General features: G+C 51.0%; 2 protein-coding genes across 18 annotated transcripts; both read left to right on the top strand.

Annotated features, from left to right (window-relative positions):
* The first annotated feature begins 619 nt into the window (after nucleotides 1–619).
* Nucleotides 620–25,367, top strand: Znf775 (zinc finger protein 775). Of its 14 annotated transcripts, XM_038318063.1 has the most exons (5): nucleotides 8,837–9,209; nucleotides 11,928–12,050; nucleotides 13,285–16,860; nucleotides 17,370–17,451; nucleotides 23,045–25,367. In XM_038318063.1, exons 4-5 carry the CDS (start codon nucleotides 17,421–17,423, stop codon nucleotides 24,637–24,639), a joined length of 1,626 nt encoding a protein of 541 aa, XP_038173991.1. In that variant the 5' UTR covers nucleotides 8,837–9,209; nucleotides 11,928–12,050; nucleotides 13,285–16,860; nucleotides 17,370–17,420; the 3' UTR covers nucleotides 24,640–25,367. The 14 variants fall into 14 exon arrangements, with proteins under 14 accessions (XP_038173998.1, XP_038174000.1, XP_038173990.1 ...); XM_038318065.1 differs by lacking the exons at nucleotides 8,837–9,209; nucleotides 11,928–12,050 and adding an exon at nucleotides 8,733–8,786; XM_038318071.1 differs by lacking the exon at nucleotides 11,928–12,050 and having other exon boundaries at nucleotides 13,285–13,319.
* Nucleotides 634–5,681, top strand: Repin1 (replication initiator 1). Of its 4 annotated transcripts, none has more exons than XM_038318050.1 (3): nucleotides 634–744; nucleotides 1,457–1,651; nucleotides 2,879–5,681. In XM_038318050.1, exons 2-3 carry the CDS (start codon nucleotides 1,498–1,500, stop codon nucleotides 4,534–4,536), a joined length of 1,812 nt encoding a protein of 603 aa, XP_038173978.1. In that variant the 5' UTR covers nucleotides 634–744; nucleotides 1,457–1,497; the 3' UTR covers nucleotides 4,537–5,681. The 4 variants fall into 4 exon arrangements, with proteins under 4 accessions (XP_038173978.1, XP_038173982.1, XP_038173981.1 ...); XM_038318054.1 differs by having other exon boundaries at nucleotides 691–779; nucleotides 1,557–1,651; nucleotides 2,882–5,681; XM_038318053.1 differs by having other exon boundaries at nucleotides 691–779; nucleotides 1,557–1,651.

The following is a 25,367-nucleotide window of genomic DNA, read 5'->3' as shown; positions in this document are numbered from 1 at the left end:
CAGCACAGGCTTGCACCTGCCCCCGCAGACGCCACACTGGCTGCTGTGCGTTTCCAAGCGTAAATGACCCACTTGTGCTAACAGCCACCTGGGCCCGGCCTGCAGCTCTAGAGCGCGGGCAACTCCGGATCTTAGTTGTGGGAATAGAGGGTTTTTCATTCTCCGTCCAGGTGCGTGTGGGGTGCACTCTGCGGCCCTGGTGAGCCGGTGCCGCGCAGCAGCCCCAAACTGGAGAGGCCTGGGCTAAGCTCCGGGCTCGACGCCAGGGGAACCGTCGGCGCCCGGACCAGTTCTCTCAGGCTCTGAGTCTTTAAAAAGCCAGTGCAGGTGGGTCAGATGCAGTGACCACAGCCTGGCCACGAGGTGGCCCAGCCAGGGGCGAGCGTCCTTTGCAGGGACACTGTGTTGAGAAACTGGAGCACCGGCCGGTGCCAAAACTCGAGCTGATGGCTGCCATGGCAATGGAGCCGGGGGCCGTCCTCGGCGGTGCGCCTAAGCCGGAGAGAAGCTCGGGTGACCTGGCCCGCCCCGCCCCCAGGCCGCGGCCGCCTAGCCGAGACTGACCCTCCGCAGCTCCTGTAGTCACGTGGCGCTGGGAACCCGGAGGGGGGAGGTTGGGGACGGGCCTGGCAGTTGTGAACTCGAACCGGCCGCTGTCGCCGCGGCGGGGTGGGGAGCGGGCCGCAGAGGTCGGCCTGGGGCTTCATGGATGGGCGCCGCGTCCCCGAAGGGCACGCGGGAAAGGTATGGCCCGAGCAGGGGCGCGGGGGCCACCGAGGGCGCGCGGGGGCAGCTCCACCTGCGGGGCGCGTGACCGTGAGTGTGTGCGGTTGTGGGGTTCGCGCGCGCGCGGTGTGTGTGTGGGGGGCGGAGTGCTGCGGCGCAGGGCGAGCGCACCTGCGCACAGGCTTCGCAGGCTGCGCTGTGCGTGGGACCCGAGATGGCCCGCTCCCCTCGTAGGAGCCGGTCCAGCGTGCCAACGAACGAGGACAGAGGACTCACCAATACAAAAGGGGGGGTGTGGGCCTGCCGCCACCCGGGGCTGTCCTAGAACCCCAATGGGGGGATCCCGGCCGGGTCCTGGGCACAATGTCGCACCCTGCGAAGACGCTCGGGGAAACAGGCCTGGAATTTCTGTTGCGAGAAGAGTGAGGGGAAGGGGAGCCAGCAGGGATTCCAGAGTTACTGCCTAGGTCGGCCTTTGGCCACCGAGGAAGATCTTTGCCACAAATCAAGAATTATTCTGTGACCCTACTTGGCTATGAGGTGCCCCCCAAAGGCAGCACTGTGCTTCCTAGTGAAGGGCCTAGTCATGCTGTAGTCCCATGTCCGTTAGGGCATTCTGCCAGACTGAGGTGTGGAGCTGTGGCTTTGAATGGGGGAAGGACTAGGTGATGACACAAAGCTCCCCTGGCAGAGCGCAGAGCCTCACATAGGTTTTCTCTCCCTTCCCCAGGTAAGGCTGACCTCTCTGCACTTAGAGGTCTGAGCTCTGCCATGGGGATAGGGATGTCTTTATTGCTACCGTTTTCTTCTGACATCCGGGGCAACCGGAGTGTGGGCCGAAGTAGGCGCTGCAGCAGAAGTATCCCCAGGAACATCCCCAGAAGGAGTTGGAAAAAGCCTCATCCCCAGCTCTGCAGTCTCCAGGGTAGAGTTTGGCCTTTCGTGTGTCCACATACCAACCCCGAACTCCAGTGCTCAGGTCTCCCTTGATGGCAGGACAGGAGCTTATTTGGGCAAGGAATCCATTCTGTATCATGGAGTCTTCCTTGGGTTCAGCCAGTGGGGGTGGGTAGTCCCCCAGAAGAGATTCAGGAGGTTGTGCCTGGACAGATCCCGTGAGCAGACATGAAAGGTCTCTGGGGAGTCTCACTGCCACCCCAGAACTTACTCTGTGTAGGAGGCTCTCAGGAATCTGGGCTCCCCTCCTGTGGTATAGCTGAACACAGGGCAGCCCTTGGCCAGGTTTTGGCAGGACCAGGCAAGGGACTGAGATCACAATCTCGTCTTCCCTCTTCTTTCCTTACCCCAACAATCCCTAGCACCCCTAAGAGATGCTGAGCCAGGGATTCCCCCTACTGCCTACGCAGAAGACTGTGGGTGTTCCTTGGATTGAGAAGCACTTTCCTTCCCCCAATGTCTCAATCGCAGTTGCTTAGGTGTGGGTGACAAGGGCTGATAGGCCAAATGTGGGCCGTCTGGACAGGTGGTGGCCTGGCATTAGTCTGTGCTAGGAGAGGCACCTTGCTCTCCTCCTGTTCTGAAGAAGTGCTGTTCCCACTTGCCCTCCAGGCTCAGAGCTGAGGTGTGTTTGTGGTGGGGGGAGCTGAAAGTGCCTTCCTCAAGGCTTTAGTCAGATGGTTTCTGAGATGTTTGCACACCTTCATGTTAAGAGGAACACACACTGGCCTGAGGGTTCACAAGACCTGTCCCCCGGCCTGGGTCTGCTAATGATTGACGGGTGTCACCTCAAGCAAGCACTACCACCATTTGAAGTGCCACACTTGCTTCATGTGTCAAGCAGGGAGCTCTGATGTGGCAGAAGGAAGTGGTTGTCACTGGGAAAGGCAAAAGGGGAGTTTTGCAATAGGCCAGGCACGGTAGGGAGATGAAGAATATTTCTGTAAGTCTTCCTAACACTAGGCTAGATACTATGTGAGAACCCCAAGGAGTGTCAGCATGTCTCCCTCTTGAAGTTTCCAGGGCAATAAAATAAAAAAATAAAGATTCTTTGAAATGTTATTTAGAAACTCAAGACCAACATATAGACTAGAATGGTGCTAACAGTTCCTAGAGGGAAGCCTTCTTCTTCCTTGGGGTTAGAAGGGAGAAACTGGGCTTAGTTCCTGCAGTGACTGTGATTTTCCACCCTCAGCAGAGGAAGAACCGATGCTGGAACGGCGCTGCAGGGGCACCATGGCCATGGGCCCAGCCCAGCCCAGGCTTCTTTCTGGGCCCTCCCAGGAGTCCTCCCAGCCCAACAGAGGGTTGAGGCACCAGGGCAAGTCAGTAGCTCAGCCAGGAGGCCAAGCCCCAGGCAAGGCCCATCGCTGTGCCCACTGCCGGAGGAGCTTCCCGGGCTGGGTAGCCCAGTGGCTTCACACTCGGCGGTGCCAGGCACGGCTGCCGCTGTCCTGCCAAGAGTGCAACCAGCGCTTTCGCCACGCCCCCTTCTTAGCGCTGCACCTTCAGGTTCATGCCTCTGCCGTCCCCGATCTGGGTTTCACCTGCCACCTCTGTGGGCATAGTTTCCGAGGCTGGGTAGCCCTGGTACTGCACCTGCGGGCTCACTCAGCTGCAAAACGGCCCATCACTTGTCCCGAATGCAACAGACGTTTCTGGCGACAAAAGCAGCTTCGAGCTCATCTGCGGAGGTGCCATCCTCCTGCCCCTGAGGCCAGGCCCTTCATATGCGGCAACTGTGGTCGGAGCTTTGCCCAGTGGGACCAGTTGGTTGTTCACAAGCGGGTGCATGTAGCCGAGGCCCTGGAAGAGGCAGCAGTCAAGGCCCTGGGTCCCCGGCCTCGGGGCCGTCCTGCCGTGACTGCCCCCAGGCCCGGTGGAGATGCCGTGGACCGCCCCTTCCAATGTGCCTGCTGCGGCAAGCGCTTCCGCCACAAGCCCAACCTGATCGCCCACCGCCGCGTGCACACTGGCGAGCGACCACACCAGTGCCCAGAGTGCGGGAAGCGCTTCACCAACAAGCCCTACCTAACTTCGCACCGGCGCATACATACCGGCGAGAAGCCCTATCCGTGCACCGAGTGTGGCCGCCGCTTCCGCCACAAACCCAACCTATTGTCCCACAGCAAAATCCACAAGCGTTCGGAGATCTCGGCACAGGCTGCCCCTGTCATCGGAAGCCCTCAGATTTCAACGGAGCCGATGGTGCAGCCTGCAGTGGGGGCTCTGGGGTCTCCGGGGACCCCGGCCGAGGCATCTGTGCCCTTGCACAACTGCGCCGACTGTGGCCGCAGCTTCCGCCTCGAGCGCTTCCTGAGGCTGCACCAGCGACAGCACACAGGCGAGCGGCCCTTCACCTGCCCTGAGTGCGGCAAGAACTTCGGCAAGAAGACGCACCTGGTGGCTCACTCGCGCGTGCACTCAGGCGAGCGGCCTTTTGCCTGCGAGGAGTGTGGGCGCCGCTTCTCACAGGGCAGCCACCTGGCAGCCCATCGGCGCGACCATGCGCCGGAGAGGCCCTTCGTGTGCCCCGACTGTGGCAAGGCTTTCCGCCACAAGCCCTACCTGGCTGCACACCGGCGCATCCACACTGGCGAGAAGCCCTACGTGTGTCCAGATTGTGGCAAAGCCTTCAGTCAAAAGTCCAACCTGGTGTCTCACCGGCGTATCCACACTGGTGAGCGGCCTTACGCTTGCCCCGACTGTGACCGCAGTTTCAGCCAGAAGTCCAACCTTATCACACACCGAAAGAGCCACATACGGGATGGCGCCTTCTGCTGTGCCATCTGTGGTCAGACCTTTGACGACGAGGATCGACTCTTGATGCACCAGAAGAAGCACGATGCCTAAGAGGGGCCATAGGCCAATGGAAACAGGCCTGGATGTCCTTGGCAACAGTGTGTCAGTGGGCCCTGTGGGGTGCCTACATTGATGCTGCTGGAGGGACAGGTGGGGATGCCAGAGGGATAGAGGAAGCAGAGTGATCTGGGCTCTGTTTAGGGAGGGAGTTTCCCTAACTGGTCAGGGAATCCATTTTAGTATGCAGGGACCTGGCTTTGAGCTAGCCGGTCCCCAACTGTTTTTTCTGAGGGTCAATCAGACTACCCTGTACTCTGGAAAAGTAGCAATAGCAGCTCCATCTACCCTTTGAGTCCTCTGCTAGAGGAGCCACCAGTGGGAAGGGAGCCACTCTATCCTTTGGTGGTAACGCCTTAAAGTCCCAGTCTTTACTATGAGTTACTTCAGGTCAGTTTTTTGGAAGTAGGTGTGGTATAGTCATTAGTAAATGAATCCTGGGGCAGGGAAAGTGGGTCAGCTGGATACACCTTGGTGAACCTACTGGCCTTGTTAGGCAGCAGGAGAGGTGAAGCTGAGCTCTCTTTCTTTCTTTCTTTCTTTCTTTCTTTCTTTCTTTCTTTCTTTCTTTCTTTCTCTGTCTTTCTTTCTTTCTTTTTCTCTTCTCTTCCCTTCCCTCCCTCCCTCCCTCCCTCCCTCCCTCCCTCCCTCTCCCCCAGTACCCTTCCACATAGGTACCCAGATGTGGAGAGGCCCACTTGCGGTTAGAAATTCCATCTACGTCTTGCAGGTTATCCTTCTAGGACATCTATTTACTCCTTCACCCGCCTGGCTTTATCTGCTCTCTCTCTCCGGGTACAGGGCTTACCTGGTGGTTTTAACTCCTGACTCTCCCCAACTCTTTCTAGAGCATCAGGAGTTATGGAAAGACTAGTCCACTGACACTGGGAGACTGGCTGCAGGGAAAGTCCTAGGTAGATTTCCTTTTTAAGTTTCCTGGGTGTGGATGCCAGCCTCTACCCATGCACCTGGTTCTATTGTAGGGTGATTCTAATTGTTAAAATCCTTACTCATAATGATTGGATTCTGTTTTCCTATAATTTCTGCCTACTGAGTCTTGTTTTGTTCTCTGGATCGAAACAGAACAACCATTTACCCTCCTTTTCAAACTAGAAAATAAAGAATTGGTTTTAGAACTAGTAGCTGTCTGTGTTCATTTCTGTGGGAGTCATGGTGATGGGAAGGAAGGTCACTCTTATTTCCTGAAGTCAGGCTGGGGGCTTTGACAGCAGCTGAGTACACCTGTATTCTCCTCCCAGTCCTCGCTGGAGGCAGAGCTAGACACACGAGCTTGAGCAGATTCAGATGGCTGGCAAAGCACCAGAGAACAAGAATGCATATTTTGGAATCAAGGACTTAAAATGTTGGACCCAAGACTGTCATTGTTTTTCTTCCAACTTCAGCCTTCATGTCACATCTCTGAGAGCCTCATTTGAAGGGTGGCGAACCTTACACACTTTGGTTACATCTGCAGCTTTGTCAGGGTGGTTATCATGAAAAAAAAGGAGTCTCTGGGAAAAGAGGTGTTCTGAGCAGCAAGGATAGCTTTCAGCCTACACCCCCCAACACTGATTACAGATACACAGACATGATCTCAGCCTTCTCTGGGGTCAGCTCAGAGTCAGCAGGTTTCCTGAGGGGAGAAGGGCTAGTTTGATTTGCCCAGTAGGGCCTCCCTGGTCGGCCGGCTGCAGGTCCATCATTGGTAGCTTCACACACAGCTGTGTACTGTTCTTGTTGGGCACCAATGGCCTCTTGTCTGTCATCTCTGCATCAGTCCCTACACTGAGTGCTGCATAAGAATGAATAACTTTTTTGTGAATGAACTTTGCTGAGAAGTTCTACCCGGCTTCCAGGGCTTCCCTGGATGCTTGTCTTCTCCCTTTAAATTCATGCACATTCTTGCACATGACAGGTTAATGCTGATTACTAGAGGCTGACCGAGACTCTGATCGGTCTGCTCCTGCCCCCTCTTCTCTTTAAGATGTGTGTCTGTATGTGTTTGCTTTGATGTTTGCCTGTGTATATGTGTGTACTTGGTAACCATGGAGGTCAAACCAGAAAAGGGTATTAGAACCCCTAGACCTGGAGTTATAGATGAGTGTGAGCCACCATGTGAATTCTAGGAACCAACCCAAGTCTTCTGCAAGAGCAGAAAGTGCTCTTAACTGGTTAGTCATCTCCCCAGCTCCCCATTTCATTCTTGACTACCACTACACACCAAACATAAATAAATAAATAAATTAAATACACCACTTTTCTTTATAACATACTGAGATTGGGGAGATTGCTCAGTTTGTAGAACACATGCCTTGTGAGCATGAGAATTGGAGTTTGGGTCCCAGAGGCCATGTGGAAAGCTGAGTATGGTGGCTCACAATTGTGATCCACAGGTAGTGAGATCCTGCTATCTTGCTGGTCACCGCAGCCTAGGCTACTTGATGAAGTTCAAGGCTAATCACAGACCCTGTCTTAACAAAGATGGGCGGTGCTGGAAGATAACTAATGTGATCCTCTGATCTTCACATGCACCCTCCCCCCCCCACACACAAATTTTATAACACAGACTCTCCCATATGTGTATCAAAACATACATTTTTTTTTTTTTAAAGACAGAATCTGACATAACTCCAGGCTGGCCTTGAACTCACCATGTAGGTGGCTGGCCTTCAACTACTGATCCTCTGAACTTTCCCTCACTAGAACTGGGATTCCAAACAAGCACCACCATGTGCAGCTTCTCTAATGTGTTTTAAACATCCTTCCTGGCCCCTCTCTCCGTACCTGAAGTTTGCAGGGTTTTCTCCCAGTCATCTGTTTGTGCATTTTCAGCTGCCTTGCTTTGGCCTGTGGGAAATACTTGCAGATTTGTTTCCATCTTTCCACCCCTGAAACAGCCTTCCTTGGTCCTGGAATGCCAGTCTGGAGAGTTTGTTGCTCTAGAGTGGAGCTGCTTGCTGTTCCAGGACCATACTAGCTGGTGGAAGATCGGGAACCAGAATGCTGCTCTGAGAGGTAGGAATGAAAATCCAGAAAGTTACCTAAGCAGGTGGAAAATTATCCATCTATTTCACAGGCAAATAAGTCAAAATCCAGAAACAGGAGTCTCTCTTGTGATGACTGCATGTGAAGTTAGTGGGAAAATGGGTAGAAATTTTGCCTCAGTTTCCATGATGCTGGGCCTATAGCAAGCCCAGATGAATCAGCTGCAGACTGGTCTGGTGGTAGGGGTCGCAGGAAGCCATCCATCTTGGTTCCAAATGCACCTTCAAAGATTCACCTTCTCTCCAGTTGACCTCACTGTGATTCCTGAGGCAGGAGTGAGAGGATTTACCCAGCTGGGACCCAACTCAAGGCAGGAGTGGGGTGAATTTCCTTCAGATGGACAAAAGGGGGTGAGCCTTCCGTGGACCCAGTTAGCAGTTTGAAGATAGTTCATTCAGCTGAACCCTAATGTGCAGTGAAACTAGTTGCAGTAAGGTAACATCTTCAGACCTGTTTCCTCAGCTAGAATAAGCTCTCCCTAGTGCAACGATTTCCAAAGCCACTTCCAGACATGCCAAACATCATTTATCATGACTCTGGTCTGCTGAGGGCGAGGTACTAGAGCCCTGCAATGTGTAATGTGCGGTTGTGTGTATTGCCACCTGAACATAGCTTTCAGGGAGTAAAGAAAAAGGACCACACTAAAGTGGGCATACTCTCGAGAGGGTTCCTAAGAATGGTGGTTTCTATGTGGTCCGCGATGGCTTCCCAGCACGGATACCAGAGGCACAAAAATACTAGCTACTGCCGGTCTCCACACCTATACTGAGAATTCAGATGTCAACACGCGCTCGTGCGGGAGGCAGAGAGCGCAAAGGCTGGCGGATCCGAGGCACTCGGTGGATGAGGAGCAGTGACGACGTAATGTCGCCCAGCACAGGGAGCAGGAAAAAAACCATTCCCATTCCCAGCGCTCAGCACACAGGTTCACAGCTCAGAGACGCTCGTCCGCGGGCAAGGTCAGACCCTGGCTATTGGCTCCGGAGAACAAAGGGGCCGCCCCCGCGGGCTGCTCCGATTGGACCGGGAATGTCATCTGAGCCGCACAGCCAATCTGCAGACGGGGCGGTGCACAGCAGACAGCCAATCACGCGCGCCTGCCCGCCCCGTCTGACCCGGGACTGGCCGTGGCCTGGAGCCCGGTGCCCAAGTAGCCCCTTGGGTAGCAGCTCCCGTTAACCTTAGCCACAAAGTCAAAGGTATTTATTTCCCAGGCCCCCTCCCCCTAGTCCCTGTGCTTTCCGGGCGGGGAGGGGCGGTACAGGGATGCACCAGCACCCGGCCGCTGCTCCGCTGTCCCGGACTGCAGAGGAAGGATGAGTTCGGGGCCTTGAGGTGCCCCGAATCCCGCGCGCACCTCAGCTCCAGGCCCCGACTTTATGCACCACCAGCACCTTGCCCAGCGCTGCCGGGAGAGATCTGAGGCTGGCAGGGAGGGCAGCAGGCCAGGGCAGCGAGGTCAAGGGGTAGGACCGTCGGAGAGTGGAGAGTAGAGAGTCGCCAACGCACGGCCCCTCTGGTTGTTCTGAGTTCTCTGAGTCTGCCCCCATCCCCACCCCACCCCCCGCGTAGTCGCGCTTCTGAAGACAGGAACCTCATTGTTGGCTACAGAAAGAATCAGAGTAGGTGATCCTTGCGATTCGATGAGTCGGGATGAGGATGGAGGTGGAGAATAAGCGAGAGAAAGACACGCAGAAGTTACAGTGAGCGCGTTTTCGGGGAGAGGGTAGTTCCCGAGACACCCTTCAAGTAAAATGACTGCAGCAGCTTCAGTGGGTATGGTGTTGGGTGACCTAGAACCCAGATTTGTCTTCAGTTGTAGTGGAGGCTGGGTGTGGTCACCTAAGGTTGGAGGCAACTGACAGTCCAGGCTCCGCATTTTTGTTTGTTCGGTTTTGTTTTTTAACCCGTGTGGAGCAATAACATGAAAACATTCCATAGCATTGTGTCCTGTCAGGCCCGAGGTTCCATGATTCTGTGCTTCTGCCAATCAGTTGTGGGCTGACCTTAATTTAAATGTGCTCTCATAACCGTGTTTTCTAATGGTCTACAAGGCTTGGGCCTGGGCTGTGTGCTGCCGTAGAGGCATCCTGTATTAGGATGCGTTTGATCTTCTGTTAGTAACAGAAAGTCACCAATGACGAGTTTCCTTGGCGCTCATTCGGTGACATAAACAGGAGCTTTGGGTCTCCAAACGGTGTCTGTCTCTGGCACAGCGGCCCTGATTTGAGCTGGGAAGGGATATGGGCAAGGTCACTGCAAGGCAGGTTGGAGGTGTGCAGGTGGGGAGGGCAGAGCAAATCTGGGCATTGGATGGTAAGATGTATGGGGCAATGGGGTAGGGAACCAGAGACTAAACTTTGAGTGGCCTTGCCGAGACATTTTGTCTAGATCTCCAGATGCTAGGGAGCCCTTGAAATATGTTAGGGGAGTAAAGCGTCCAAATTGCAGTGGCTTCTGGGTGACAGGTGAATTGGAGGGACCAAGAAATCAGTAAAACTTTAGGATTTTATTGATTGTGTGGGGGGGGGGGAAGGGAGAGAGGGAGGAAGGGAGAGGTGTCACAGTTTTGGGGAGTTGGTTTTCACATTCTGCCATGTGGATGACATGGGTTCTGGGCATCAAACTTAGGTAAACAGGTTTGCATGTCAAACCCTTTTACCCACTGAGCCAGTGGCTCTCAGCCTTCCTGATGCTGCGGCCCTTTGCTACAGTTCCTCATGTTGGTCCTGATGCTGCGGACCTTTATTTAATACAGTTCCTCGTGTTGGTCCTGGTGTTGTGGCCCTTTATTTAATACAGTTCCTCGTGTTGGTCCTGATGCTGCGGCCCTTTATTTACTACAGTTCCTCATGTTGGTCCTGGTGCTGTGGCCCTTTATTTAATACAGTTTTTCATGTGGTGGTGACCCCAACCATAAAATGTTTTGAAGTTGCTACTTCATAGCTAATTTTGCTACTGTTATGTAATATAAATATCTGTGTTTTCTGATGGTCTTAGTTGACCCAGGAGTTGATAACCGATGCACTGAGTGATCTCACTGACATTTTTTTTAAAGTCATTTAGCTGGGAAACAGTAAGACCTGGACTAGAACTGGTGACAGACAAGCCAGGAGGGGTTCCTGGTTCCTGTTCCAGGTGTGATGTGGAGACCTGGAAGAACTCTGCTGGACTCGGGTGTGGGCTCAAGAAAGAAACTTGGGTTGATGGTTTAGACCTGGGATAACTCAGCTCATCCAAAGCTGATAAAGGGCCTGCTGGTTCTGTGTGGGCTAGGCCCTGAGGGATCTCACATTGCATTGGCTGCTGGGCATAATTTAGTCTTTATGATTCATAAAGCTACACAGGGCTTCTACTCAGGGCTTCCTGCCTCCCTAAGTTCTGTTCTTGGAGCGAATGGACGTGTTGATAAGGCTCTGGATAGTCAAAGACTTTTTTTTTTTTTTTTGAAAGGTAGGGTTTCATGTAACCCAGGCTAGTGTTGAACTTGATATATAGCTTAGGCTGGCCTTCAACTCCGGGGTCTCCTGTTTAGTGAATGCTTGGATTACATGGATGTCCTACTGCATTCCACTTCGAGAAGTCTGCTTGCATTTCTGTATAGCAGTTTGTGTTGGCGCGCTCACTTGTTTTTTATTTTTTTTTAAAGATTTTATTTTTTTATTTATTATGTTTACAGTGTTCTGTCTGCATGTATGCCCGCACGCCAGAGGAGGGCGCCAGATCTCATTACAGATGGTTGTGAGCCACCATGTGGTTGCTGGGAATTGAACTTAGGACCTCTGGAAGAGCAGCCAGTGCTCTTAGCCTCTGAGCCACCTCTCCAGCCCTGCATTTGTTTTTTTTTTTTTTAAAGACTTATTTATACTTTATGTGTCTGGGTGTGCTTTGCCTGTGTTTATGTCTATTCACCACACACATGCAGGCAGACCAGAAGAGGGAGTCAGATCTCCTGGAACCAGAGTTACACACCGTTGTCAGCCACCATGTGGGTGCCGGGAGTCCCATCCTCTGCTAGAACAGCAAGTGCTCTTGACTACCGAGTCACCTCCCCAGCCCCTATGCCTGTTGGAAGACACTTTCCTGTGCTTACGTGTACAATCCTCCAGCCCTCCACACATGTGAAGGACATGCTGCCATGTCACCTGACCCCCAGTGCATGTTTGAAATTACAGCTAATACTGAGCTTTACTAGTCTTTTCCAGCATGTACATCTGCCAGTTTAATTTACAAATTAGACACACAGAGAGGATAAGGTCAGTAAATGATACAATATGACAGTGTACTATATTAAATGTCATGTGATTCTTTGCTCTCTCATGTCTTTTGTACTGCACCAGGTGAGGTTGGCCATGGCTAACTGGATCTGGAAAACACTCTGGGTGAAGTGGCCACTGTGCAATGTGGCAGCTATCCATTCTGTGTCTTTGTACTTCTGTTTGCTGAACTGGTTTGGGTAGGAGGTATGGCTTGCATGTGCAATTGGTTGTGTTTCTCAGCTTCCTGTTGGCCTTTGGTCATGTTTTGACTGAAATCCATTCTGAAGCGGAGTAAATTTGTTGTTAATGACAAAGGACTGGGGACAGAGGAGTGACCGCTTCTAAGTCTTCAACTTAATTATCCAGTTGCTCAGTGTGTATGGAGCCTCTTTTGTTCACCCCCAGGAAGACAGCAGTGGCCTTAGCTGTCAGTCACTATGGGGCAACCACATGTGGCCTTTGAATACTTTATGTGACCAGTATGATTGAGAAACTGAATTTTAAAAGTTAACTTGTTGTCTGAGGTTTTTTTGTCCTTCCCAGTTCCCACAGTCATTAAGTCCCAAAGAAATCACACAGAGGTCTACATTAACTATAAACTGATTGGCTCATTAGCTCAGGCTTCATATTAGCTCTTATAACTTATATTAGCCCATTATTCTTGTCTATGTTAGCCACATGGCTCAGTACCTTTTTCAGTGAGGCAGTCACATCTTGCTTCTTCTGTGGCTGGTCAGGACTGCAGAGGAATGGGCTTCCTCCTTCCCAGAATTCTCCTGTTCTCTTTGACCCGCCTCTACTTCCTGTCTGGTTGAACCGCCCATACGTCCTGCCTGGCTACTGGCCAATCAGTGTTTATTTAAAATATAATTGACAGAATACAGACCATTCTCCCACACCATTAATTTATTTAAATTTAAGGATTCTTGTTGTTGTATCTTTTAATGATTTATTTTATTTTATGGGCATTAGTGTTTTGCTTGCATGTATGTCTGTGTGAGGGTGTCAGATCCCCTGGAACTGAAATTGCAGACAGGTGTGAGCTGCCATGTAGGCACTGGGAATTGAACTCTGGTCCTCTGTAAGGGCAGCCAGTGTTCTTAACCTATGAGCCATCTTTTCAACTCATTTGAATTTAAATAACCACATTGGGGCATAGAAGCCAAATTCCTGAAAATGAGGGAGTTTAGAGTTGTCTTTGCCCTCAAATAAGTCTTGTACCTTCTCTTCGAGGTTACATAGTTATGGAAAGTGCTCCAGTGGGGGCAAGCACCCTCCCCCTCATTCATGGTGCCAGCGTTTACATGAGTTGAGGCAGAATTTCCTGAGCTAAAGAATGATGTGGGCTTTTCTTGCTGAGTGCGTGATACTTAGCGGATGTTCTGCAGCCAGTGGCAGTCTCCTTGTTCCTGCTGACCACCTCTTCTTTCTTCCCCAGGTCACTGTCAAGGACACCCTTTCCTCCATCCTCAGGTCCGTGTAGGTTTGGGGGATGCACATTCTCTTCCCCACGGGGAGATCTAAGCGCCTCCTTGGCACAGAGGTACAGATGTTGCCCTCCACTATCCCAGTGTAGATGCTGTCCCAGCTCTCTGGCAGCTCCCCAGTGAGGCTGGCAGGCAGGGAAAGCAAGCAGAAGGATGATACCCTGCTGGGGTGCCCTGAGGACAGGCAGGGTCAGTGAATGCTAGGAAAGATGTGTTTACCAGAAAGGGGATTGAGGGAATGGGCCATGTGGGGAGAGCCCTGAGGCAGGCTGTTTCCTGCCTGGCTCTCCTGGGAAGAATGAGAGCTCAACAGGATTAGGTTCTTGTGGGACCCTGCACTAAGAAAATCCAGTGGCCGGGCTCTTGTCATCGGAAGTCCTGCTTTGTTGGTGACAAAGGAGATATGAAGTGTCATTCACTTCTCACTTCCATTCCTGGGCGGGGGCCTACACTGTGGGAGGGGTGAGTCTGGGGGACCTGAACAGGTCTCTGAGTTGCTTGTCCTTTCCACTTCTCTACCCCATGCACTGCAATCTATGCTGACACCAAAGTCCCCTGGTTATATCCCTGTCCCAGTCCTCACCCCCTGCTGCAGGCCACAGTTCCCTCTTTGTGTTTCTGTAGTTGTCAGAGCAGCTGATGGTTTGGGGCTTCCCATCAGGGGAGTTCATATCCAAACTGCAACCTGACCCAGTGAGGGTCTCTTAAGTTCCAGCAGGTCACAGGAAGATGGGGGTGACCAGGGGCCTTATCTTGTGTATGCCCTGTCCTCATAGTGCTCATGGGTGATGGAAGAAACCTAGAGTCAAGGTTCAGGGCCGTGTGTGTGTGTGTGTGTGTGTGTGTGTGTGTGTAGGGTTGCACCTGCCCCTTGTGCCTATGTCCTGTTAGGGTGTTTAGGTGGAAAGCCTGCTCACTTGGGTGTGTCTCTTGTCAGCTGACTGGTGTGTCAGGTGGTTTATGAAGAGGGACAATGTTCATGGCATGGCAGAATGACAGATGGAATGAGAGACCCTTGGAGGGCAGGGAATGGAGGCACGGGGGGGCACTGAGAGGAGTGTCCGTGTGTAGAGTCTGCCCTGGGATTGGCTTTCCTGGTGTGTGCTCTTCACACGTGGAGCACCTGAGCGTATGGGAAGTCCATCTCAAAAGGCTTGGCCTGCCTCCACGTGTCTCTGCCTTTTCTGTCCTCCCTTCTCATTTCTCTCCTCATCTCCTTGGGCCTGTGTGGGTCTCCTTCCTCTGCTCCCCTGTCTGTTCTTGCTGGGACCCCAGAAGAATTGCTTTTCTGCCTGGTGTGGCCTGAACAGACATGTTAAGGCGGTGCTCGGGCTGTGTTACCAGGAATCAAAGCCATTTCTTAAATCAGTTCCATTTCTTAACCAGTTCTTAGAAACCAGAGTGGGTGAAGTGTGCGCTGACTGGGTGGTCCAGGCCTCTCATGTGCAGGCCGAGTCCTGACCCTCTAGCTCTGTCTCTGTCTGAGTCTCATGGCCAGGTGACTTTTCTGTGTCGGTCCTCTAGGTTTCTTGAGGTGGTTCCCAAGGTATGGGGTGCAGAAACTCACACACAGATAGAGGGACCTGGGGGTAATGGGTGGTGGGCAAGAGGGAGATCAGGTCCCCAGATGTCCCTTAAGGTAGGGCTTGCCTTCAGCTGCTTGCTACTCTCTCCTCTGCCACCAGTGGGTTTCAGTGTCTGTGAGAAAGCACAGCGGGAGTGGGAGTGCGTCCCAGACCCCCATGGAGAATCAGAACCACAAACAAGACTGGCTGCCTCCATAAAAGAGTTCCCCAGAGGGGCAAAAGAGAAAGAAAGGTTTACTTTTTTCATTGAATAAATATTAGTAAGAATGATAACATTGGCCCAGATGAAACCCAGGAAGAAGCTTCCCATTGCACACGCATGGTCTCACAACAAAACTTGGCTGGTCGTTAGGCAGGAAAATGTCACATATCACATACAACTCATGAGTCCACCTGGTTGTTGGGGGTGACTATCTGTTAGATAATTGCCCTTATCCAAATTAAAAATAAACATCATATTTTTATGACAGAAAAAAAGGTGCCAGCCTGCTGGAGGGAGGCATCCAGTTTCCCTGAGGAGAGAGGCCTCTGGGCTTCCTGCCTGTTTCATATCTCCAATGGATGGCTCCCAGACCCTTGAGGAAGACAGTGGGTTGTCAAGCTGGCAAGAGGCTTATTTAGTTTTGAAAAGATTTACATTTGTTTAGAGAGGACAGAGTCAGAGCTTAGCAACTAAAAGGAGGTGTCTTCCCTCCCCCCCCCCACCCCGTGCATCTGGGGTTTGTATTTCTAGTCAGGGCTCTTGATTTCTAGCCTGGGTAAGCACCCCCAGAGCAGACTCAGGAAGGGGAGGGGAGACGTCAAATTGAGGGCTGGTCTCTAGGGCCCAGAGTTGGTTTTCTAGTGGAGAGAACCCAATCAAAAGTACCAAGAAGTTCCTGTCCAGGGCTAGCATGAAACAAGCTTTGAATTTCTATTGGGCAGCTAGCCACAGAGTCCTTGGTTGTGCTAAGGGAGTATTGTCAGGTGAAGCTGGGCCCCTTAGGAGAAACAGTCACACCAATGTGGTGAATAGCATGAGACCACCTGTGAGCCACAGCACAAAGCCAGGCAGTAGACTTGGGAATACACAGACCAGTAAAGATCCTGTCAGGTGATAGAAAGTGTTGGTGGTGAGCTAGGGAGTGTAGCTCAGTTCGTCGAGTGGATGCATAGCATCCTGGAAGCCACGAGTTCTAGCCCTAGCACTGCATAGAAAGGCAGGCATGGTGGCACAGGTCTGTGATGGCCGCACTAGGGAATGACAGAAAGCGGTGAGCTGAAGGTCATCCTGAGTACGTGGCAAGCGAGGCCACTCTGGCTTACACAAGACATCGCCTCACACTTAAATACAGAGAAATGGAAAAGAAAGGTGAGGGGGGGTTAGGCTTGTACACTGAGGTCCCAGGGTGAGCCAGGCACTCTGGTAAGGTACCACTTAGAAGGAGGAAGCGAGAGTGAGAGGGAGAGACTGTAGTGATGAGCAGGGCAGAGGGGGTCAAAGCCTGGGACATCCAAGCAGCTGTATAGTCTGTCTCAAGCCACACCCCAGGTATAAAAGGAAGCAGCTAATGTTCAAAAGATGATCATAAAATAAAATTGATGGAGCTGGAGAGGTGGCTCAGAGGTTAAGAGCACTGGTTGCTTCCAAAGGTCCTGAGTTCAATTCCCAGCAAGCACATGGTGGCTCACAACTATCTATAATGAAATCTGGTGACCTCTTCTGGCCTGCAGGTGCACATGTAGGCAGAATACTGTATACATAATAAATTAATAAATCTTTTTAAAAATAAGATTTGTGAATGCTTGATCATGGACTAGGGAGTGGTGATCTAGCACGTTCTTGGTGGTGGTGGCAACGGCGACTGTGGGATGTATTGTTCGAGGGTTGGAGGAGTGTCCCACTGACCTAGGACATGCTGGCCAAGCACTCTGCTGGAGTCACACCCCCAGCTTCTCCAGGTGTCTCCCCCTGCCCCTTGCATCTGGGGTTTGTGTTTCTAGTCAGGGCTTTTGATTTCTAGCCTGGGTAAGCACCCCCAGAGCAGACCCAGGAAGGTGGGGCAGGGGAGACGTCAAATTGGGGGCTGGTCTCTAGGGCCCAGAGTTGGTTTTCTAGTGAAGATAACCCAACCTTACCTGAGATACCTCAGGTGTCGTACCCCTCACATGCCCTCTACCCACGCAGAGGGTGTGGGCCCTGAGGCCTTGGTGAGGAAGTTAGGGAGTTCATACCCAGTTCTGCTGTTTAGTCTCTGTGTCTCTGGGCACATCAAGGCCTCTCTCGGGCCCAGTTTCCTCTTCATAAATGAGAACTGTGCCCTCTTACCTTTGCATCTGCACATTTCACCTGAGGGAGTGGGTGGAATTCTGAGGAAAAGCCTGGGCTGTGAGATGGGAGAGGACTGGGAAAATGGGTTTTTACCGTGCGCCATTGGCCCTTCTTTCTCTTTTCTTCCATCTTGCCTCAGGTGGCAGGGCTGAGACCTCCCCAGCACTGATGCCGAGGGAGGCCTGCAGGGATGGAGAGCGGCCTGGCTGGCAGTGGCTCAGGTAAGAGAAGTCAGCCTCCCTCTCCCAGACCCCTTGCTCTCCTGGGAGCCAAATAGAAGTTGCCGCCCTTAACTGGTATCTTCTAGAATGTAGAATTTCAGTGTGGGAACCAGGACTTTGATAGTCATCCAAAGAATAAACCAAAGGCAGTAATCTTGGGAGCACAGAAAAGGCAAAGCCAGACCCATAGAGACACAGCAGCCCGGGTAAAAAGTGGGGTGTGCTTTTCAGTGCTGGGACTAGGGCTTGAGGACATTTGGCTGGTCAGACTCAGAGAATAAGCTCTCTGGCTAGGGTGGTTGGTTAAGAAGCTGCTGTTCATTGACCATGAACCCAGACTATTAGGGATCCAGGGTCATCTGAGTTCAGGGTCTTCATCATTGTGGCTGTTGTGATGACAAACACAGCAAGTCTGGGGATTTCCCAAGCGAATGCTTCCTGGAGTGGAAAATTTTCCTGCCTGGTCTTGTGCTCTTGATAGGAGCTCTCTGCAGGGCTGCAGCATCCCCACCTGCCAGTGGCCTTCCCAGCTTCTGGTAGCAGTCCTGTCATGGCAACAGAGAGCATTGTTTTGCTATAAGAATGGGGAACACTACATGTAGGCCAGAGACTTTTACCACACTTGAGCCCAGAGAAATGTGCCTCTGGACAGGCTGGAGTTCAGGCACACTTCCTTTCTCAGCCGAGGACCTGCAGGGGTCTGTGCTGGGTCCATTTTCCTCTATACTCTTCAGCAGGTGCTTGGTTGTCTTTGTGGTTGGATGTCAAGGCTAAGTGTAACTAGATAAGGCATTAAACATGGGGCCTCTGGGTTATTTTAATAGATAATGTGTCGATCAGGGACAGTCATCTCTTCTCACTGAATAAACCTCACTGCCAGGGTAGATACTTGCACTAAATACTTCCTTTGCCCAGATTTCAGTGCAGGTCAGGGGACAGTCCTATAATTAATTAAACCCATTACACTTGAATACCCCATTCCTGCCAATATATAATTGAAGTCATTGCTTTCTTTCTTTCTTTCTTTCTTTCTTTCTTTCTTTCTTTCTTTCTTTCTTTTCTTTTCTTTTCTTTTCCTTTTTTTGTTTTTTTTTTTTTTTTTTTTTGAGATAGGGTTTCTGTGAACAGGCCCTAGAACTGACCTGGAACTCCGTCTGTAGACCAGCCTGGCCTCAAACTCACAAGATCTGCCTGCCTCTGTCTCTTGAGTGCTGGGATTAAAGGTGTGCACCACCACGGCCCAGCTACTGCTTTCCTTCCTAAGCATGACTTATTCAAATGAATTCTCATGTCCAAGCATAGGGAAGACCAAAATTTACTTAGAGCTGATTTTTTAATTGTTTCTATTGAGCTATACATTTTTCTTCCCTCCCCTCTTTCCTCCCCCATCCCCTTCTACCCTCTCCCATGGTCCCCATGCTCCCAATAGAGCTTATTTTTATTAACACTGTGCACCAGGAATCTATTGTATTTTCTTATTTTCTCCCGAAAGAAAGTGTCTTAGTTACATTCCTGTTTCTGTGATAAAATACCATGACCAGGGCAGCATTAAGGAAAATCATTTAATTTGGCTTATGATTTCAGAGTTAGACTCTATAATGGTGGAGTGAAGGAACAGCTGAGGGCAGAGAGAGGGGGGGAGTTGGTGAGCGCATTGGGAATGGTGCAAGTCTTCTGAAACCTCAAAGCCTGCCCCCATTGACACACCTCCTCCAACAAGGCCACCCTTCCTTTTACTAACTGGGGACCAATTATTCAAACATATGCCCCTCTGGAAGCCATTGCCATTCAAACCACAGAAAGACAGTTGGCACTAAGACCTTTGTCTTCAGTAAAGTCTAGTGGTTTTCTTTACAGAATGCTTCCTAAGGCTCTCACAGTTAATTTATAATGGCGGTTGTCTGTTTTAAAAGTGATTGATCTTGTAAGTCTTTGTGCCTGGCATACTCACAGCACCATAGTATCTTAGTTTGATGGTGGGTTCTCTGGCACACCCAAGTTAATAATCATAAGCACATGAGAGGTTTTCTTTCCTCTTTGCAGTATTTTTGTGTTTTCTCTTCTATCCTTTGGTTGAGTCCTCAAGGTTAAATAGTATTAGTGATAATGAGTATCCTTATTTTGTTCTTAGTATTTATTGCCTTCACTCCTTTGCTGTTGAATAGAAAGCTTATAATTTTAATATGCATCTTTTGTCATCTTGAATTTCTTTATATTACTAGTTTGCTAATGCCTTCCTTCCCTCCTCCTGAAACGATGTTTAACTTTTTTTATATGACTCTCTGTATCTTTTGAGAATGGTATAAGGAATACCTTTTTTTTAAATGCTGGGGAATCATTAATGCTAGGCAAGCACTCTACAACCCCAGCTGATACTTGACTTTTAATAAGTTAACATCAAGAATTATATCCTTACTTTTCTGGGAGAAAAAAAATCCCAGCAAGGCTATAATAGCTCTAATTCTGCTGAGCTTGCTTTGCGAACGTTTGTGTCTGAGGAGCATAACCCCAGCACCCCTGCAGTAAACCTGCCTACTCCCATCCTTGCATGCTTGTCGTATCCACTGCTCACCGTCTCCCATTCTCTCCTCGTCTCCTCTGTCTTCCTCCCTCTTCTCTCCTTCCCCACTTCCTTCTTCCTTCCCAGTTACTGGATAGTTCCAGAGCTGGAACTAATACTTTCTTATAAATTAAAAGACTTTTTCATTTTTGAGTGCTGCGTGTGTGTCTGTGAGTGTGTGACACACAATGTGCAGGTTCCCACAGATGCCAGAAGGGAGCATCAGCTCCCCACAGCTAGAGTTAGAGCTGGTTGTGAGCCCCCTCCTGGGAACTGAGTTCAGAGCAGCACATGCTCTTAGGTTCTGAGACAGCTCTCAACCTCCCTTTGAGTTTTTATAGACTGTGTTGATACAGCTATGTTATTTATAACCCGACTCGAGCTAGAATTCAGCTTTCACATTAGTCTCTTATAAGCATTTATATAGTCAGCTTTTTAAACCTGCTCTTATTTAAAATGTGTTTTTATTTTTACTTTTTTGTTGTTGTTGTTTTAAAACAGGGTCTCTTTGGGTAGCTTATGTAGTCCTGGTTGTCCTGGAACTTACTATGTAGGCAAGACTAACCTCAGACTCACAGAGCTCTGCCTGCTTCTGCCTACCAAGTGTTGGGATTAAAGGAGTACACTGCTAGGCCATTTTTATGTGCATGCATGTTTTGCCTGCATGAGTCTGTGCATCACGTGCATGCAGTGCCAATAGAGGCCAGAAGAGGGCGTCTTTGCAGGTTGATTATGAGCCACCTTGTGGGCACTGGGAACTGTACCCTGGTCCTCTGGAAGAGCAACCAGTGCTCTTAACCACTGAGCCATCTCTCCAGCCCCTTGAACCTGTTCTTGAATTCATTTTAATTTATATTTTCTTATAATATTGTTTACTTTATGTTTACATTCAGTGATGAAAGGCTATATACGATATTTTAGTATTTTTGTGCTTTTGTGAGTCTTTGTTTTTTTAACTTTATTAGTGCCTTTTTTCTGCTTCTTTGAATGTGTCTCTGTGCTGATGCTGAAATCTATTGTTTGCAAATCTTCCTGACTCATGACGCTTTCATACTGCCTCCTTTTTATTGGTTGTGAGCTTCTTACTGAAACATAACACACAGAGAAAGGTGCACATGTTACAAGCTCCATAAATTCTTACAAAACAGCTCATCTTTGTGACCAGGACCCCCACATCAAGGGAGATCACTGACAGGATCTCAGAACTCCTGCCTCTGTTATGGGCTGTGACCTAATTCACAGATAGTTTTGATTTGATTTTCATACAGGTGAATCACAGCTATACTCTACCCTTTCCGAAGCAGTCCGAAGAAGTCTTCCATGGCTTCTTACCACTGGGAGCCTGTATGTAAGGTGTAGGCTGGGAGCTGTTTTCCCTGAGCTCTAGTGTAGTGGTTCTCAGACTGTGAGTTGTGATTCCTTTGAGGGTTGATCCCTTTCACAGGGGTCTCATATCAGATATCCTGCATATCAGATATTTACATAATGATTCATAGTAACAGCAAAATTACAGTAATGAAGTAGCAGCAAAAATGATTGTATGGTTGGGGGTTAGCATGACATGAGGAACTGCATTAAAGGGTCGCGGCATTGGGAAGGTTGAGAACCACTGCCCTAGTGGATTACCTTTACTAAAAGGGCACGGAATACCTTTTTCCATGCTGAGCCTTGGGGCCTACCTCCTCGTTCTTGGTTTTGTGAGAGAAAGATGGAGGTCCTTCCAGGAGGTTGCTCCTGCTCTTGGGCACTATATTGAAAGCGGGGCCCTGCCAATGGAGACAAAGGGTTGACAACTAAGGGTGTGATAGCCCTAACCACAGAGGCACTGGGCATGCCTTTGCCTGGAAAAGTCCTGGTGTCAATTCTCTCTTAGGCTGGTGAGATGGCTCAATAGGTGGTGCTCTTTTGGGGCAGGCGGTGCTCTTACGGGGTCAGGAGATGCTCTTCCAGGGAAGGTGGTGCTTTTATGGGGCAGGAGATGATCTTATGGGCCAGGTGATGCTCTCTACTGGACAGGAGATTCGTTATGGGGCAGGCGGTGCTCTTACAAGGCAGGTGGTGCTCTTATGGGGCAGGTGATGCTCTTAGCAAGCCTGACAGCCCAACTCAAGTTCAACCTCTCTAACCCTACCTGAAGGTGGAAGGGGAAGGACAGCTCCGCAGAGCCGTCCTTGGACCTCCAGATTGAATTGCCCCTCCCCTCACAGAGTCACTTTTTAAAAATTGAACATTTTAACAATTTTTTAAATTGAAAATTTGAACATTGGTGATCTTCTTTCTTCCTGGGTTAGGAAGCATCACTGCCTGGTGTTGGGGACCAGACTCAACAAAAACACCTCTTACCAGGGTAGCAGCCTGGGGATTTATAAATATAAGTAAAGAATACGAAGACATGTGAAAAAATAATGAAGCAGAAACCATAGAATAGTACCAGGAGGATATTCCAGTGAATACTGAAATTCTTTTCCATTTGCTTTTATACTCCAATACTAAAGGGGGAAGAAGGCAACAAAAGACTTCATGATACAAAGGACAACTCAAACAGTTAGTTGCTTTAACACTTTGAGAAATCAAGTCGTTAGCATTCTATTGTTTAGGCAGTGAAGCCACCCTAGACCAAGTATCCTGAAGGCATCCACTCCCCAGGTAACCTAACCTAACAGATGGTCAGGATGGAAACAGGCTCACAGTTTTGGGCCTCCACAGCCTGGGTTCTTATATACCTCTGCATCTGCTGGGCATTGGGCAGAGAAGTCAGGACAGCTTATTCACGAGGGACTCCGCGATCTTGGCGAGCTAGTCCTGCTCTTGTCTCTGCTCTCCTGTGGGCTTTCTCCTCTCTTCACATTCTCCCTGCCCACATAGGATCCTTGTCTTCCCTACCCCCATTCTTTCTTACCCATGTTCCTCCCTACATTTAAAGCTATTTTGCCTTCACTGTTTCAACTGACCCTACCCTTCCTGGATATCTTCCTCACTAGGCTCATTGAACCCCACAATTATGTCTTCTGACTTTTCCCTTTTCCTCTGTAGGAGATGGGCTGGCAGGGATCAAGCAGGAGAAACCAGAGTGGCCGCTGCAGACTGTGGTATCTCAGGCTGCGCTTCCAGAGAAGGACAAGGAAAACATATTTCAGCCGCAGAGTGGCCTCCCACCGTGCCAGACCATGGGGCAGCAGGCTATGGGGTCACAGGAGGAAATTGGGGGTGCATGGTGGGCCCCACCCCCTGAGCAGGATGTCCGGCTGGCTGCTCGAGTTCCGGGGATAGTTCCAGGCCCTCTGAGCCCTGCACTTTCTGCGGGTGTGGGTCATTTCGTGTGCATGGATTGTGGGAAAAGGTTCAGCTGGTGGTCATCCTTGAAGATCCACCAGCGCACACACACGGGCGAGAAGCCTTACCTCTGTAGCAAATGTGGCAAGAGGTTTAGCCAGAAGCCCAACCTGGAGCGCCACCAGCGTCACCACACTGGCGAAAGGCCCTTCTGCTGCCCAGAGTGCACAAGACGCTTCAGTCAGAAGCAGCACCTGCTCAAGCACCAGAAGACTCACTCTCGGCCCACCACCCACTCGTGTCCAGAATGCAAGCGCTGCTTCAGGCACCAAGTGGGCCTCCGCATCCATCTGCGAGCGCATGCCCGGGACCGTCTGGGTGCCCATGTAAGCTTGCATGAGATGCTCCAGTATGCTGCGGCACGCCGCCGGGCCTGCCGCCTGCGCCCTGGATCCCCACGCAGACGCCCTGAGTGGCTCTGGCTGGGGCTCTGCCAGGGCTGGTGGGGCCAGCACAGGGTACGGACAGCAGCCCACGACCGTTTAGGTCCCAATGAGCAACGCCAGTTCATCTGCAATGAGTGTGGCAAGAGCTTCACGTGGTGGTCATCACTGAATATCCATCAGCGCATCCACACAGGCGAGAGGCCCTACGCGTGCACTGAATGTGGCCGCCGCTTCAGCCAGAAGCCCAACCTCACGAGGCACCTGCGCAACCACACAGGCGAGCGACCACACCCATGCTTGCACTGTGGCCGCAGCTTCCGTCAGAAGCAGCACCTGCTCAAGCACTTGCGCACGCACTTGCCTGGTGCCCAGACCGCGAGGTGTACCAGCTGTGGGCAGAACTGCCCCAGCCGCGCGGCACTGAGGGCTCACCAGCGTGTGCATGCTGCTACAGAGCTGCTGCGGTCGCGATCTGCAGTCCAGAGTGGTGTGCCTGGTTCGGAGTCACAAGCTGAGATTGCCCCAAGTGTGACTCTGAAGACCCAGAGTACTCAGGATGCCAAGGAAGTCCTGTGTGGTCAGGAGTGCGAGACCCAGGCTGCACCCAGTGAGCAGCGCCAGTTCATCTGTAACGAGTGCGGCAAGAGTTTTTCATGGTGGTCAGCGCTCACCATCCACCAGCGCATTCACACCGGCGAGCGACCCTATGCGTGCCCAGACTGTGGACGCTGTTTCAGCCAGAAACCCAACCTCACACGACACCGGCGCAACCACACTGGTGAGAGACCCTACCTGTGCACTGCCTGCGGCCGTGGATTCCGTCAAAAGCAGCATCTGCTCAAGCACCAGCGTGTGCATCGTGAAGCTCAGGCCTCACACCCTGGCCCAGAGGAGGAAGGAGAGCTGTAGTGTGTGCCGCCTGTGTAGTTGATGGTGGCAGGTGGTAGAATGTGTGCTTGCAGGGTGTCGTGGGGAACAGGAGGGCCGGGAATGCTGACTCTTGATGCCCCTCGAGTTAGAGCCTATTGAAAAGCTCCTCGAGGTTCTGAGGCCTGAGGATGGTGTTCCAGAAGCATCTCAAAGGAAGCCTGAGAAGTACCTAGTGGGGGAGGTGAGGTCAAAGCTGTGTCTGATGGGAATGTGTTCATTAGTACAGCATTTAGAACTGACCCCCAGCCTTAGGCACCTAGTGAAGAGCCCTAGGAAAGCCTCCTGTGTGAAATGGCCTGGAACCAATCATCGGCAGCACTGTCCTGTCACATATGCTACAAGATGGTTAGATGGGTGGCCTCCATGGGAAGATGGTCACAGACTCCAATTTGGCTAGGAGCGGTAAATATTTCCCCAGCACCAAGGACAGTGCCACCTGCATCGGCTCAATGATTTGATGGTCTCTCTCCAATCCTGACTGTCTCACTGCTCATGGTGCCAGGTGTGGCAGACCTGGCCTTAGAACTGATAAAGTATGGTATGTGATGATTAGGGTTGGGTATGGTCACATGGTCTCAGCCAAGCTTGGCTACCTGGGAAAGTCGCTGTGCAAGAGTGGGCCGTGTGTTCCAAGTGTGCAGGTTTCTGTGACTGACATGGGTCCTTACTCATAATGGTGTTGGAGAAAAATGAAGGACTAAATATTC

Source organism: Arvicola amphibius, chromosome 2, assembly GCF_903992535.2.
Source record: "Arvicola amphibius chromosome 2, mArvAmp1.2, whole genome shotgun sequence".
Taxonomy (NCBI): Eukaryota; Metazoa; Chordata; class Mammalia; order Rodentia; family Cricetidae; genus Arvicola; species Arvicola amphibius.
The sequence above is the reverse complement of the archived record's forward strand: the minus strand, read 5'-3'. Positions and strand labels throughout refer to the sequence as shown.